This window comes from Pyxicephalus adspersus, chromosome 1 (genome assembly GCF_032062135.1).
Source record: "Pyxicephalus adspersus chromosome 1, UCB_Pads_2.0, whole genome shotgun sequence".
Classification (NCBI taxonomy): domain Eukaryota; kingdom Metazoa; phylum Chordata; class Amphibia; order Anura; family Pyxicephalidae; genus Pyxicephalus; species Pyxicephalus adspersus.
This window is the reverse complement of record NC_092858.1, coordinates 97,919,044-97,931,083: the sequence shown is the minus strand read 5'-3', so window position 1 is coordinate 97,931,083 and position 12,040 is coordinate 97,919,044. Positions and strand designations below refer to the sequence as shown.

General features: G+C 36.9%; 1 protein-coding gene across 1 annotated transcript in view; it reads left to right on the top strand.

Annotated features, from left to right (window-relative positions):
- The window catches only part of L3MBTL3 (L3MBTL histone methyl-lysine binding protein 3), a gene marked incomplete in the record, with an annotated part of 31,397 nt that overhangs the window by 6,810 nt on the left and 12,547 nt on the right, over window positions 1–12,040 (top strand). The window contains 8 exon segments of the mRNA XM_072420108.1: window positions 5,761–5,863; window positions 7,253–7,376; window positions 7,457–7,520; window positions 8,524–8,695; window positions 9,050–9,104; window positions 9,307–9,395; window positions 11,253–11,357; window positions 11,562–11,697. Of these exon segments, the coding sequence (XP_072276209.1) occupies window positions 5,774–5,863; window positions 7,253–7,376; window positions 7,457–7,520; window positions 8,524–8,695; window positions 9,050–9,104; window positions 9,307–9,395; window positions 11,253–11,357; window positions 11,562–11,697 (835 nt within the window).

Here is a 12,040-nt window from a genome sequence, read left to right as displayed (position 1 = left end):
TATGTGATGCAGTTGTAGGTGAATGAGATGTAGGTAATTGAAGTGTAGGTGAATGAGGTGTAGGTAATTGAGCTGTAGGTGAATGAGGTGTAGAGTAAGTCAGCAAAAAGCAAATAGAAATCTGCAATACGCACAAATTCTCAGTCAAATCGCTTTGGAGATGCTTCCAGAGAGGCTCCTCAGCAAGCAATGAAAAGCCACAGCTTCAGTGTATCTACACAAACTGTAGTCCATGACAACACACCTAACTGACCAATAGCCAGTCATCCCTACTGACATTTTTGAAAAATGGCAGTTATTGCCATGGAGCAGCCTGTCTGTTTAAGACCTTACAATCCAGTGATCATGTGTGCGCTCCTAGCCAATTGTATGCTTTGATATCCCAGCTGACAATGGCCATATCCAACATTGTATTTTTTTTTAGATTATGTAACGATTTATTTTTAGCTATCTTTTTATTAAAAAAAAAGGTGGTTATTTGGTGTGTCTATGGCGATGAGGCCTTACAATCCAGCAAGCACTTCTGCCCTTCCTAGCTACTAAAGGTCCTCACTGGCTGAAGAAATTAGATTCTTAAAGGTGTGTTAAAGCTTTGTGAATTATTTACTAATGTTTTTTGGAAGAGTTGCTTTTTTTAATTCCATTAGAGATTTGGAAGAGGTAAATGGCCTGATTTTCTAAAGCTCTCCAAGACTGGAGAGGATACACTATCATGGGAGATCCTGGGTGATCCAGCAAACCTAATATGTATTTGGTCAATGATTGAAAACATTTACTAAATTATAGGAAATGATTTTAAGCAATCCATTCCAGGTATGCTGGATCACTCAGATTTTTTCCTGATAGTCTATTGTCTCCAGTCTTTGAGAGTCTTAGTAAATAAGGCCAAAACACTCAAAGCATTGTGACCACAATCTCCAAAATTGAATCCCATTGGGCTCCTTAAAAATAAATTTTTAATAAATAACCATCCTTACCTTCATGTGTTAGCTTTGTAAACTCAGCCAATAGTATAAAGGGCTATTAAGAGTTACCTGAAACCGGTCATCATTTATTTGGGTGTTAATATAATGGGCAAGAATACAGTAAGGGTGCTTATCCTTGTGTTGAATACCTTTACTAATATTAGTACCAACAAATAGGGATTTTTAAGGTTAAACTCACAACCATTCATAAAACCAATAAATGTTATTAACAAATACAATAAAAGGTATATATAAAAACAATTTCATAGAAATCACTCATATATCTCCAGCATAAACATAAATTCCTTATTTCTCACTCCTCAATGTTTTTCATTTCATCTTCATCAGGAGGGTGAGATTAGGATTCTGATAATAAAGGTATATATGAATAAATACATTATACCTGATATGGTTCCACTGAGAGGGGCAATGATGAGTGGGATGTCTTGTCTGGTCATTTCCATGCGTTGCTGCACATTGTGGGTGATATAGTGAAATCAGGTTTGAGTTTGACACACACAGATGTCCTTTTTTTCTATTATGCTTTTCTTTGGCTGTCAAGTTGTTACATGGGTATCTGTTATATTTATCTTTTTACTACTTGTGCTATGTGTCCTGATATGAGTGAATTTATGTACAGATTAGTACTACACCCCACATGATAGGGCTGTATAATCTGCAGTGTTCTCCCCAGAAATTTTTTTTCAGCGGGGTGGGGGAAAGCTGTAGCCGGGTGATCAAAAAGTGGGCTGGGCAAGACACAGTAAATTTAGTGTTCCCAGTTCCCATCACTGCCCATATTCTAAAAAAAATAAATCTGAGAAGTTAATCCACAGTGTGTAATTATGTCATCGGCAGCGCAGTGTGATAACTGTGTGTAAAAGCTGCATGTCATGTCTGTGATCAAACCTTCAGATCAGAAATTTTTATGGTACAAGGTACCCTCATAGCTACTAGTAACCAATTTCTTTAAAGAATTTAAAGAAATAGGGGTCACAAGTTTAAAACTTGTCAAAATTGAACATTCGGGTTGCTGTCTCAAAAGAGAGTATGCCTAAGAGCCCAAAATTGAAAATGCAAATGTGGACCCCCAGGACCACTTACATAGTATAAATGCATTGGGGTGGGCCCCCTAAATTTATATTTATCTTTCACAGAACTATAATTGTCATACTATGCTCCCCTGTCTGTTTCTCTACCTTGAACCCCAATTTCTCTAGAATGGAGAGGTGCAAGGAAACAAAATTAAAAGTGCAAGTGGTTGATACTTGTGGCTAACACCCCCAAACCTTGATCACTATGGCATTATTACAACATAAAATAATTCTGTCCATCAAAACGCACCTTCCTGTTACACATGACTGTACCCTTACAGTACCTGAACCCCATTTTGTTTTATTGGGCAGAGTTTATGTTCTAATGATGCCATAGTGATGAAATTGTGGGGGATGGTTGCCACAGATGTTCACCACACATTTTAGGTGTCTTACACCTCCCTTTCCAGAGAAAGTGAAGTTCAAGTTTTAGAAGTGAGCATTAACAGGGCAGCGCATTTTGATGGGCAGAGTTTTTTTTAATGTTCTGATGCTATAGTAATGAAATTATAAGGGAGTTAGCCAAAGGTGTCGCCCACTTGCACCTATATTTTCGGTTTCATACACCCTGCTGCTCTAGAGAAATTAGGGTTCAAAGAAGAGAAGCAGACAGGGTAGCGTAGTTTGACAGTTATAAGTTCATAAGTTTTTGATTTTGTGACCCCCAAATCTTGAAATTCCTTAAAGCTAGGGGGCTGCTATTTTATTTTTCCTAGTGGCTATGAGGGCCCCCTGTTTACCCTGAAACTTTCAAGGTATTACAACATAAGGTTTGGGGGATATTGGTTTGTACATAGTGATTTCTATCTGAGTTGCTGCTGATGACGTGTTTGTACACACCAACATTTTAGGAGCAGCTTTTTTTTAATAGAAATCCCAGCTCGTGCTGTCAGATATTGCAGGCGCTGCCTGGGGTCCGGGCCCGCCTCTCACCGGCAGCAGCAATCCTCTGAATGACAGCTGAGCACAGAACAGCCTCACTGAGTTCTGTGCAGAGCATTAGAGCTGCGGATGGGAGGTGGGCGGAGGAGGCACTGCAGCCGGGCGGAGCAACCGGCTAAAACCTTCTGGGAAGAACTATGTAAGAGATGTGTGTTATTACCTAAATCATGGCTGCTTTGTGCATTTCTTCGATGTGTGCAGTTATCCACTGGGAAACTTTGTGCAGAATTCCAATGCAGTGCAGACAAGTCATTGGGGCTCCCTCCTCGTGCAGGGTGACTGGTCTGGTCTCCGCCCCCCTCCAAAGTTATCTGTAGTTGGGTCTGCTTTGCTCTCTGCACAGACTATGCTCAGCACCGCAGTGATGTTACCACATTTACATGGTAATAACTAGGTTTGATTTCTACCATTTGTGGCTTTTGAGGAATATCTCCAAAGATTGTTGTGAAGGAGTTCATCCTCACGCTGTCACCAAAGAATTATTTTCATCCCACAGATCAACAGATAGCTAATAAATAATAATAAAAAAGTAAAATGCTAAGTAGGCACTTTTATTTTACAGGGTGTCTTGTGTTTAGAAGTGACACTTTGATGACACCGTCCCTTTAATCTTAAACCCTCATCTTCCACACTACACAGGCAAAGAGATCCCTATACTGGGTCTTGTCCTGATCTACGCCTGGATCACCTTACTGTACACTGGGCAGAAATGATGATAATATTGATGAGGATTCATTGTCCAGTGACAAGGCTGGAGGGGAGATGATGGCAGCAGGCAATGAGAAGATTATTTTTGTAGGATGAGTAGGAACCTAGAGGTTGTATTATGGGTTGTTTTATTTAAGGATTAATAATAATTTGCTCTAACTTTACATAGACGTTTGTTGTAACAAATACTCCTATACAATGCCTCTTCATTATCACAACTAATTTGTGGCAATATTATTTCAGACTGAAACAGTTAAAATTAGCTATTTCTTCTGTGTGTTACAACCTCTGTTTTCTACACCTCCATCTTCTTTCTTCACGTCGCTTATATCAGCTCAGCATTTACATGGTTTGTGAAACCGCATACTCCTGCAATTGCTAACATTCTTTTATTGAGTGCTTCGGGGTGTTAGTGGATGGACTTCGTTTTTCAGCATTACTTGTCTTTTAAACTCAGCTTTAATTACAAGTCTGCACTTTTCACATTACAGTAATGTAGATTCCCAGGCTTTTCAGGTATTTGACCTGCTTTGCATTTATTAGTCCCAAAAAGTTCCTCTAACCACTTCTGTCCAGAGCCTTTCCATCCTCAAAGGAAAACAAAGGTTACTTTGACTCACCTCCTTGTGAATGCTAGACGACTGAAGCCCCATAGAACTCCATAGCAATCCACTGCAAGGCCATAGTCAGCACACTAATACATTTTGGCACGTGTTTTAAGGATGTGCCGGGCCTGCGGGTTAATGCTGCAAGTGTTATTATATATTATATTTTTTTATTATTTATTTTATAATATATTTATTATTATTTCTTTAATATTGTTTTTTTTTTTATATTGTACTGCAAACCAAGAGGTTTTGTCCTTAAAATGCTATTAGAAAAAGAAACTCGGTTTATACGCAGATGACACCTAGTGGTATGTCTTGAAACTGTATCTGTCTCTGGTCTGACAGATCAGAGCTATCAAAGACAAGCTGTTTGTAACACTTTTTACATGAGGACACAACATTATCTACTGATGGCCAACAATAATGCATAAAAGACATTTAGGATCATGTGACCCATCTTTACCAATTCAAAAGTACAAAATACTTTAACCTGTTAAAAATGGGAGGAGGGGTATACATGCTAAGCCCATGTGATATTAATTGTTTTCCCTTTTAAATGTTTTAAAAATCTCACTATGGTTATGTTTCTTCATATTGCCATTTCTGTTGATCACTTTTTTGAATTATAGCAGTGATGGTTGCATTTTTGTTCCTTACGTTTATCCGCATGTCAAATGGATCCATTTGTAAAACCATAAATCTGACATTTCTTTAATATTCACTTGTGGGAATCAATAACTGCTACTGAAGCACATGGATTTGGAAGATTCCCACCAGAGAATGATTGAGGGAATGTGATATTCGCTGCTTTATAAAAATAAAAGTAGATATCTAGGTTTTTTATTTGATTCAGTTTATATTCAAGTATATACAGGAGAATTGAAACAGGTTAGGGTGATCTTAACCAGCCCCTGATACGCTCTGCCACAACATACCCCTGATCCGATCAGATCTTAGACTAGTATCCAAGGCTACAGATATTCGTTAGCATGCGAGGTGCTCATGTATCTACCCATACAATGCACAGATTGAAGATCATTTAGAGTGTGTGCCAATCAAATGACTGTTAAAGGAAAGTTTCTGCTGTTCATTTGGGAGCCATTGTTGGAACAGAAAATGGGATTGGATGAGAAATCCACACAGCATACTATATGTCATGGCAGCGTGTCACAGTAGCATGTCCCTTTTGTGTTTTGACAGGTAGTAACACTCCATTCTGGAGGCATAGAAAATAAATGAAGCCACCAAGAATCAGAATGTACTGGATACCTGGTAAAGAAAAATATTTCCAAGGACCTAATGTAGAGGTTTAGTTACACTTTAATGATTTGCCCACAATGGAATCTTTCATAAACAGTGCTAAAAGCCATAAATGTCTAATATAAAATATTTGTAACCACACAATGTAATGGTTTATATATGAATTTATTTTTGTGTTTCCAGGTGGTAAAGGGAAATGTTTCAGGGACCTGCTGCAGACTTTGACCTTATGAATGCACTGGACTGGAGCAACGGTATTGCGACCCTTCCTGGAAGTGATATACGGGTACACGTTATGCCATAACATAACTCTGCAGTGAACACTTACAAAAAAGAAAATTAGAACTGTATCACTATGATCCTATGATGGGATTTGTGGAACTGTCTCATCCATGAGCATAAATCTGAAATGTCTCTCAAATTGACATGTTAGTCTAATCCAGACTGTTTATATCTGAGAAACTAGTAACACTTGAATATACAAATCTATAAATTTATTAACAACAATACAAGGGCATGGATCAAACCCATTATCACAGATGATACCCAATGCTTGAATGCTGTTAATGGATCTATTGCCTGAGCACAAATAAAACTGATTTTGAATTACTGTATTAATGTAAAAACTTTTTCAGGAAGTGCTTTGTATTCCTAATTTGAGGCAAGGCACTCTTCTTTATTCCAAAATGATCTAAACACAAAGACTGATACCAAATTAGCACTATTTCCCTGTTTGGTCAGAAATGTCAGCTTAAGTTCCCATGGAAGCTGACTTGTCATCTGCCTGATCCTTGAGCATATATAATCAACATTGTTTGATGAGAATAACACTAAAAGCTTACCAAGCCTCTACGTTTTATAATATTTTTATCCTGTAAGGTTACCCAATAATTCTTGCTAAGATTTCTCTGCAGAAAGGCCATTTTTATGCTTACCTGTGATGTTTATATCGCCTCTGTAAAGTTGTAGCACTGCAGCCTCTGTAGTTTTTCGGCATTTAACACCTACATGAGTCTTCATTGCCTGTATCCCCCTATTGCATGTTGTGCTTTATTCTATGGTCCGTGCAACACTACAGAACATATGGGTAGGAGGATGGAACCATGGTATACCACAGGGGACACAGGCATGGAAGTGTTTTACAAAGTTTTTAGTGCAGTGAACTTTTAGCTGGATGTTTTTGTAACCTAACAGGAGAGCTTTAAAGTTGTGGCCATTGTGCCATATTCTGGTAAATGTATTCAGAATATGGTAATTGCACATTGGCATACTAAAAAACATTTCCTGTTTTTAGTTTCCTGCAGAGATTGTGTTGCACTGAGAATATTAGCATGTGCCAGTGGTGCCCCAACCTTTGCATAAGATTCTACTTTGAAAAAGTTATAAATTAGGTTACAAGCTCCAAATGAGTGCAAATTATTATACCTGGCATTTCCTATTTCAAAATATTGTTGAACTGAGGGCTGAGTTTGGGTGCATCACTGAATCCTGGTTTTAAACGTGAAAGGTAGAGGAATGCCTGTTTTTACTTGTGTTTTCTGTGTTTGATGTGTACACAATCATACAGATGGTTAAAAGTGAATGTGAAGCCCATGTGAAGTGCCTCAGGCTTTTTGTAAATCATTTTTAAAAATGGTGTACTATTATGAACCTTTAGTGCTGTGTTTGCACCCAGTTTCGGCTCAGTGAGTTTGGCACCCTGGAAATTATTACAGATTCTGATACTACTGTCACTCCTTCTAACAATCAAAACCAAGAAAAATCCAATACAAGCACCACTTGCCTAGTCCCTAAACAGGGTATGTATATGTGACATGAAAATATGTGACTGTTTTTCCAACAGCTGTGCCAGCTATAACTTTATTCTGATTTCTTCTAGAGTGTAAAAGCTCCAGTGAGGGGAAACCTAGCAAAATGGAGAAAAAGGACACAGCTATGGAGGGGTAAGTTTCTAATGGGCTAGAGCAGTGTTTTTCAACCGCTGTTCCGCGGCACACTAGTGTGCCTTGAGAGATCTTCGGGTGTACCGTGGGAAATTATCCAATTTCAGTTAATTGGTCCCAAAATGATTTATTTACTGCAAAAAATTTGTCTTCATTTGTCTATACCAGCGATGTATAGTGATAGGCAGAACCAAAAAAAACTCTTCCACTAGATGGCAGCAGGTAGCTAATTTACGTGTCTGACTTTTTGGTGGTGTTCCGTGGGATTTTTCTAATTGTAAAATATGTGCCGCGACTAAGAAAGGATGGGAAACACTGGGCTAGAGGCCATAGTTCCTCAGCTGGAGCAAACAACTAGAGAAGTTTTCTAAATAGGGACAGAAATTTTCATCAGAATAAGTAAAAACAAAACTTGTTACTTTCATTTTGATTCAGCCGTTTCATTACTTTCAGTCACTGACCAGAAACAAATAAGCACATTAGGAGCTCTGATGTTCCTGATTAAGGACAGCACTGATGACCCTAGCAACATCCGGGTCAATAGCCTTTTAAGGAGCCTATTATGATAAAAAAAATAATTTTTGGGTTGCTGGTTTCCTGACTGTTTCTACTGCCAATATATTCACTGTAAAAAGCATGCATCTTCTGAAAGCCAGACTTGTAAGAAATTAACTTGTTTTAGTGGTGTGAGAATGGGAAAGAAGTCAAGACAGGGCAGCCTGCTTAAATTCCCTCATTATAGTTTTCCTGTAACAAAATCAAGAGCTTGTGTAAACAAAACAATAATCATTATTATTCATTAATATTAATAATAGTAAATTTATTTACTATATTATATACTATTATTATTTATATTCATATCATTAATTCCCTCGTTAATGACATAACATTATCTATATACATGGCCTCCACATACTACAGTGAGAAAAAAAAAACCTGCATAAAGAAAACTGTTAATAGAGAGATACAAAGGATTGTATTTTTTACGGTCACGTGTTTGCAGAGAAAGCGTGTCTCCAACCGTAGATGAGCAATCAAATACCCCATCCTCAGTGCCTACAGCCCCTGTAGCCAGTACAGAGAATGAGCGACCTCAGAGGCTGCGCAAGAAAAGAAAGCTGCTGTTGGATTCTGGAGATGAAGAGGACTTTATAGATGAAGAAGAGGTAGTTCAAGTCTGTATTATTCCTTGTTTTCCTGATTTTTTTCTGACTTAATTACTATTAAGTAAAAAAGAAAATATAATAATACTAACATAAGCTGTATTCACCCTCATGAATCTGCATAGAGGTTCACCAAAAGGGCAAGCCAATTTTATCAGGTAGCCAAATATAATTCTACTCAAGAACATTATGTTATTACCTGGGAACAGTATAGCACTTGGCAGAAACCTTTACCTTGATGATGAATATATGAGTGACTTGATTTATAAAGAAAGAATGGTCAGTTTTGGAATAAAACTTTTAGGGAAGTTATTTTGCTGAGTATTAACACTGACCCTAACACTATCACTTATTATTTACAAACAGGATAAAGTCAGAAGCCACCAAAGGGGTCGAAAACCTTCCAAGCAAACAAAATCAGGTATTATATGTGATGTTTATGACAATATTGCATGGGTACCAGTAGACATGAGATGATTGTTATCAGTTCTTAGTATCTTCCCATCTGTTAGCATCTTTGATTACTTTAAGATGACTTGTATTATGTGGTTCCTTTTTTTTTTTTGTTTTTTTAAGGCCACCAAGTTATTTGTAATAATTTAACACATCTCTTAAACCATTAGCACCAACAACCAAAAAGAAGTCATGGAACTGGGTCTCTTACCTAGAAGAAGAAAAGATGCCAGCAGCTCCTCTTAAACTCTTCAAAGAGGTAATTTCTGTAGTAATTTCATGTAAAAAATGCACATAACTTCATACATAACCACAAGCTTTAACCAGTTCATTTCAAACTGAATTCAAAAAGTTAACTTTTTGCTTTGTTTTAAGAAACATCTAAAATGGTAATTGTGTCTAAGCAGTACCCTGTAAAATATCCCTTTTTTATTTTAAATTCCTGATGAAAAAAATAGCAGTGTGCATCCTGGCATGTGACTTGGCACTTCTGTACCTACAACATTCTTGCTGCAAATATGGAGTATTAGATCTAGGACTCTGCTTCTTCTAACTACTAGTCTTCGGAGATTTGGAGCAATAAGTATTTATTGATTTGGTGTTGTCTTTCCTGTGCTGCTCACTGGGGACTCTGACACAAAAAAATCAACGCTCTTCTACCGAGATGGTAAACTCCAAAGTGCATAAAAATCCATAATAGATCAGTAGTAGGGAAAAGATCAACTGCAGGTAAACAATAATTGGTGACTATTTATTTGTCTTTTTTTAGCACAATTTCCAGTTTTTAATTCATTAACACCAATATCTGTTTACCTGGGCTGTTTTTGTGTGAAAGTACTATAAACAGCAGAATTGGATACATTGTAGAGGGCTTCATGTGGCTACAGAAGCAAATTACAACCAGCTCAATTTACTAAGCTATAATAAACATTATTTGACAATAACTTTTATGTTTTAGCAGCCAAGTAGAGATTAAAGTAAGTCAAATGTAGTGTACCTGGAAAAGAAATAATTTACTGTCATTCTGCAGGCATGAATAAAATGCTGCTATGTTCAGTAGAAACCTGTCTTTTACATATCAGGACATAAAAAAATCTCCTTCCGTAGGTTCTAAAACTAGGAAAATACAGCTTCAGATAAACACAAATCAAAATGCAGAAGCAGTGTGTGAAAAAATATGTACACCCTTGCCACTTCCATAGGAGTTAAGAGTATAAATAGCAGCCAGGTGCTACTAATCAAATGCATTTGAATAATTAATCATCAGCAAGTGTGACCACACTTATTAAAGCAAATGGTTCGGCAGTGTTCCAGTCTGGAGCATTCAGGTGTGTGTTGATTCTATGCCAAAAAGGAAAGACGCCAGCAGTGATCTTGGAGAAGCTAAAAGAAGGGTTATAAGGCCATTTTCAAACAAATCTTAAGATTTTTCACAAATGATAAGTATTCAAATCGGTTGCCAGTGTCCTCTGGTGTGGTTGTAGTTAAGTTCATGTCAGTACAATTAGAAAAAAATGCAATAAGTATGACAACCTTAGAGGGTGTATAGTATTTTTCTCATGACTGTACCAGTGAGGGGAGCAGGGGACCCAGGAGATTAACACTTCCAGAAGTGTTGGTTTACCTGTGAACTTCAGCAGAAGATTTCTGCTAATCAGAGCTATATGCTGGCAGTATGGGCAGCTGGAAAGGTAAGTATTCCTATAATATTATTTACTTTTATATTATTTGTCATGATTTTTACTCATTAGTTTTTTCGTCATAACACTTGTTTTTTCCTTAATTTTTTTTCCTTTATTATGTGTAGAAAATAAATGCATCATTAAAATGAAATAAAAAACCTATTCATGTATCTTTCCCAGTCATTAGTAATAACAAATGTGTTGGAGTGTAACTGGTTAAAAACAATGTTGCTAAATATTTTATTTGAAGTGTTCTTGGTATGGCCGATTGATACAAACTAGAGGTAAGGAAAGTCTCTGTGGCCTGCAGCAATTAATTAGCTTTTCCCTGAAGGAAGTTAGAATTGTATACATCTTTCAGTTTTTCTTCATTATATTTTTTTGAATAATTTTTTTCCATTAGTAATACCTTTAGTTTACCCTTTTTCTTTCAGCATCAATCTTTCCCTCAGTCTCGGAATGGCTTTAAAGTGGGATACAAGCTGGAAGGGATAGATCCTGAACATCCATCTTTGTACTGTGTCCTGACTACCGTTGAAGTGAGTATTCCCACTGCTAGGCTGTGTAGAGATGCTAGATTTTTGTTTTTGACCTCCTATATTGGCATTTATGTTTGAATACTTGGAAACCATAACTTTCTAAAGCCAGACAATTAATCTTCCTTTGTTGCTCATCGTAGCTTTAATATTACTTTACTATAACTTATGTAAGCTGTTTTTCCCCCATGTCTTCACTTCTAAAAGATCCAAGGTTATCGTATTCGACTGCATTTTGATGGATATCCTGATTGCTATGATTTTTGGGTAAATGCTGATTCTGTGGATATACACCCAGTGGGATGGTGTGAGAAAACTGGACACAGACTTACTCCACCAAAAGGTAAAATAGAACATAAACATTTGTGATTATCTTTTACGTTATCTTACTTCCATAGTCCTGCTTGATTGAATTTTAGAGTTACCAATGCATTGTTTTATATTTGTTTCAACATTTCACAAATTTGTTTATTTATTTAATTTTTTGGTTTCTTACATTTTGTTTTTAGGATATAAAGATGGAGAGTTTAGTTGGCCTTCCTACTTAAAGCAATGCAAGTCACAAGCTGCTCCCAAGACATTATTTAAAAGTTATAACACGGTGAGATAACCTAAAACAGTCATAATAATTCTTTAGCTGTAATGTTTATCTAGTTTGTAATTTGAGTCGCTTTGCCTGTGACCAC